Consider the following 4,865-nt stretch of genomic DNA (forward strand, 5'->3'; position numbering starts at 1 on the left):
TGGGCCTCGCCCCCGGACAGGCTGTGTGACCTTGAGCAGCCGGCCTCGCCCCGCTGAGCCTCCTTCCCATCCCGTGTTTTCTCAGCTGCAAGAGGGGATGATGTAACGCCTGCCTCCCTGATTCCTTCCCCGCACTCGCCGAGCGCCCGCACACGTGGGCTCCCGGTCCACGCCGAGAGGCACCGTTATGATTCTGGGTTTTCAGAGAGGAGGCCCGCTCAGAGCAGCGAAGCCGCCTCCCAGGGTCACACAGCGAGGAAGCCACCGAGTTGGGATGTCACCCCAAGTCTGTGTGGGTTCCGAGCCTGGACCCTGCTCATTGCAAGATCCTGCTTCTGCCGCCGTGGCGGCTGCTTCCAGGAGCTTCCCGTCCGTCCCGTGCCAATCAAACCACCATGCACCACTGCGACCCAGTGACACCTGCGACAAGCTGGAGAGCCAGGGCCTGGAGGGAGGGAGGACTGCCTGGAGGAGGAGGAGCTGCAGCTGAACCTTCAAAGGGGGAGGCAGACAAGGACCGAGGGACTGGACAGACACGTGAGGGCACATAGTGGGGTCTGGGAGCTCTGAAGGGAGCCTGCAGGATCCCCTGGGGTCAACCGCTAGTCAGGGGTCAGCCGGGGGAAGCTGAGGTGCGGCTCTGGAAAGCTCCTGGGGGCAGGAGCACAAGCAGAGGCCCACACGCCTCATGTCTGAAGATTTGAAAGTCATAAATCAAACCAACAAACTGCTATAAAGTGTGTTCTGACCTCCGTCTTGACAAATACACCTTCCTGAGGACAGATACACCTGGAGGCTGGGGTTGTGCTTAGAAGTCTGGGCTCGGTGCTGGAAGCGGCAGCGGGAGCGCGGTGACCCTGCCCGCGGCCTCCAACTTGGCAGCCGTTTTCTCTCCGCCCCAGCTCCCATCCTTTCCCCAGAGCGGTTTGCAGTTCAGGTGTGGACACTCGAGCCGTGAGTGCGGGCTCTGTCCACGCCCCTGCCAGCAGCCACCCCTCGGCCAGCCTCGGGCTTAGGGGCGCCCGAACAAAGGGGCAGCTCAGACCACCTGCAGGAGGAAGGACCCAGGAAATGGATGGGCCATCGAGCAGGGACTTCCAGGCCCCAGTTGTGCAGATCACAGATCTAGTTGGGCATGTCTCCTTAGTCGCAGGGATTCCTGGCCCCATGAGGAAGGACACGGTGCGAGAGGGCCAGTGTGCCCGCTAAAGCCTAGGACTCAGGTCCAAGGGCGCTGCTGAGGTCCCTGGTGCTGTGCAGCTGGGGGGGGGCGGGCGGGGGGCGGACTCAGCTGGATGCAAGATCTCCCTTCCTCCTTGAACTTGTTCCTGATCATCACATCCAGCCCTGAACTCCAACCCTGGCCAGGTCCTAGGTGCCATCCCCAACTCCTTCCCAACCCCAGCCCAGTACTTACCAAGACCTGAGGAGTGACCCACCTAAAGAAGTCAGCTCCCTTCACCCCCTGCCCACTGCCCTTGCCACTATCCAGACTGGGCCCCCAGGCCCCACTCTCTGCCCATCTCTCTGTCCAATGTGCGCTACCTGCTGGCCAGACAGACCTTTGTAAATGCACGCTGATCGCTGCCTTCCCTCCCTAACCGTCCCTGGCTCTCCAACTCGATGTTTCATTCCCAGCTCCGATGCCTGGCTCCCCTCAGCCTCTCCGCCCCCTCATCACCTTCGGTTCTGAGCTCTGGTCACCTGCACCTCCTCTCCGGTCTGGGCAGTATGTTCTGTCCGCTCCCAGGTCTGCCTGCATGTTATTCCCTCTGCCTATAACAGTGCTTTCTGCTCCCCGTCTTGCCAATCTCGGCCTAAGTGTCCCCTCCCTGGGGCACCCTCCCTGGACCCCTGGACTAGCAGAAACCTGTGGTGGGTTTTCTCCGTATATGCCCGAAAGGTGTCCTGGCACAGGGAGGGGTAACAGTGTGGCACCTAATGAGCTGACTAGCTCTGGGGTCACCTGTTCCATATGTGTCTCCCACCTGGACTGTGAGTGCCAGAGGGCAGGCCCGTCCGCCTTGTTGCTGCTCCATCTTCGGTGTTGGCCCTGAAGGTTCCCTGGACAGAAGCCAGGCGACAGAGGACGGTCCCTGTTGGTTGCATGCTCACCGTTCAGGGCCCCCTTTCTAAGCGTACGTGTGGAGTCACTCACTCGTTTCTCACAACGACCTTTGAAGTAGGAACTATCATTCTCTCCTTTCTACCGAATGAGGACACTGAGGCACAGGAGAGTTCGGAGACTCGGCTCACAGCTGGCAAGCAGCAGATCAGATTTGAACTCCCGGGCAGTTCCAAATACCACGATGGGGGTGGGGGCGAGATGAGAGGCAGTGAGCCCGGAGGAGGGGCACTAATGCAGCTTTGACGTGTGCTGTAAGGTCTCTGTGTGAATGTGTGCGTGTGTATTGTGTGGTCAGGGTATGTAAGATGTGTATTTTGAATGGTGAATGTGATATATGTGTGGTGTGTGTGCCTGCGGCCTATGGATATGGAGTACATGAGCGTGGATGTGTGTGTGTGTGTGTGCACATGCCTTTGTGTTGGTGATCTCTGTAACAGGGTGTCTCTGCCTGTGTGTGGTGTGATCTGTGTGATGTGGGGAGTGAGTGCTGGTGTGTGTGTGTGTGTGTGTGTGTGTGTGGTGTGTGGTGTGATCTGTGTGATGTGGGGAGTGAGTGCTGGTGTGTGTGTGTCTGTGTGTGTGGTGTGATCTGTGTGATGTGAAGAGTGAGTGCTGGTGTGTGTCTGTGTGTGTGTGTGTGTGGTGTGATCTGTGTGATGTGAAGAGTGAGTGCTGGTGTGTGTCTGTGTGTGTGTGTGTGTGGTGTGATCTGTGTGATGTGAAGAGTGAGTGCTGGTGTGTGTCTGTGTGTGTGTGTGTGTGGTGTGATCTGTGTGATGTGAAGAGTGAGTGCTGGTGTGTGTCTGTGTGTGTGTGTGTGTGGTGTGATCTGTGTGATGTGAAGAGTGAGTGCTGGTGTGTGTCTGTGTGTGTGTGTGTGTGGTGTGATCTGTGTGATGTGAAGAGTGAGTGCTGGTGTGTGTCTGTGTGTGTGTGTGTGTGGTGTGATCTGTGTGATGTGGGGAGTGAGTGCTGGTGTGTGTGTGTGTCTCTGTGTGTGTGTGGTGTGATCTGTGTGATGTGGGGAGTGAGTGCTGGTGTGTGTGAGTGTGTGTGTCTGTGTGTATGTATAGTGTGATCTGTGTGATGTGGGGAGTGAGTGCTGGTGTGTGTGTGTGTGTGTGTGTGTGTGGTGTGATCTGTGATGTGTGGGAGTGAGTGCTGGTGTGTGTGTGTGTGTGTGTGGTGTGATCTGTGTGATGTGGGGAGCGAGTGCTGGTGTGTGTGCGTGTGTGTGGTGGTAACTGGGACACTCCCCAGGGGAAGCACTAGGAGAGATGGAGGAGATGTTAACCAGGAAATGGGAGAGGAGAGACAGTGCTCTAGTCAGAGGGGAGGGAACAGCCCTTGCGAAGAGGCGGCCTGGTGCACTGGAGGACTTGAAAGGGTGCAGGAAGACAGGCAGGGGGAGGGGGAGGCAGGGATGTGGGGGCGGCAGGGCAGGCCCTTCTCTGTTGGCTGCAGGGTGCGTGGGCAGGGCTGCGGAGGAGCTGAGAGGGGTTGAGCCGCACTAACCAGGGGAGGGGTGGTCCCGGACCCGGGCCAGGTGCTGCCTGGGACGCAGCATCCGGGAGGCGCGTGGTCTAGGACTCCAGACCTGAGCCTAGTCCCTGCTCAGCCCCCGAGAGCAGTAGGTTCTTAGTTTCCCATCTACAAAATGGGTCCCAAGATTACGTGCCAAAGGCCCAGGAAAGAGGCTGGGAACTGCAGATGTTGTTGGCGGACTCTCTCTGGGCCGCTCTGGTGAAGGGCTGGGTGGCATTTGCTAACAAGTTTCCTAGCACTCAGAGACCAGAGGCTTTGAAGATGTCAGGCCTGGCGCCGTGCTCAGCTGTTAGCACTCGCTTACACACACTCCTGTTAGCACAGGAGGGAAGGGGATGAGGAGGGAAGGGGATGAGGAGGGAAGGGGATGCGGAGGGGAAGGGCGGGGCGAGTGGGAGTCAGAATTTGAACCCAGGTGACTGGCCGCCAATGTGACAGCAGTTGCCCAGTAGCCTTCACACTGCAACGCGTCTTTTCTCCTCTGATCCTCTCCCCTCACAGAGTCCACGAGGTTATTATACTGGATTTCGCTCCTGTTTTAGAGATGGGAAAGCTGGCCGGATACCTATGGCCCCAGGACTCCAGCCCGGGCGTCCTGGTCCTGCTCCCAGCACTCCACCCCCTTGAATGGCCTGTGGGGGGTTTCTCAGCATATGCCCTCAAGGTGACCTGGCACCTGAGGGGTAACAGGGCGTGGCCCCCAGAAAGAACAGGGAGCTGGGGGCCCAGCTCTAGTGCCCACCTGCTGTGTGGCCCCGGCTCTGGGCCTCGGTTCAGCCCCTGCACAGTTCGCTTCAGTGGTTCTCAACCTTCCTAATGCCGAGACCCTTTAACACAGTTCCTCATGTTGTGGTGACCCCCAATTCCATGGTTACAAATTGAACATAATGAAAGCATAGTGATTAATCACCAAAACAATATGTAATTATATATGTGTTTTCCGATGGTCTTAGGCGACCCCTGTGAAAGGGTCGTTGGACCCCCAAAGGGGTCGCGACCCACAGGTTGCGAACCGCTGGGCCTTGGGGCGCCTGGGCAGGTGGTTTTGCTCAGTGACAGACGCGGACACCGAAGTCCTGAGAGCTTAAAGGGTTTGCCCCAGGTCGGCCCCTCCCCATCAGGTGACCTGGATTCTGACCTGGAACCCAGGGTGTGCCCTGCACTGCGGTCGCCTCCCCAGCCCCCTGGAGGG

At 58.4% G+C, this 4,865-nt stretch overlaps 1 protein-coding gene across 1 annotated transcript in view; it reads left to right on the forward strand.

The window, feature by feature from the left end:
- ZDHHC12 (zinc finger, DHHC-type containing 12) overlaps positions 1-4,865 on the forward strand; it is a 590,635-nt gene that overhangs the window by 4,191 nt on the left and 581,579 nt on the right. The window contains exon 2 of the mRNA XM_014529323.1: positions 4,175-4,271. Within this exon, the coding sequence (XP_014384809.1) occupies positions 4,175-4,271 (97 nt within the window). The remainder of the gene's footprint in view (positions 1-4,174; positions 4,272-4,865) is intronic.

This window comes from Myotis brandtii, unplaced genomic scaffold (genome assembly GCF_000412655.1).
Source record: "Myotis brandtii unplaced genomic scaffold, ASM41265v1 scaffold68, whole genome shotgun sequence".
NCBI classification, from domain to species: Eukaryota; Metazoa; Chordata; class Mammalia; order Chiroptera; family Vespertilionidae; genus Myotis; species Myotis brandtii.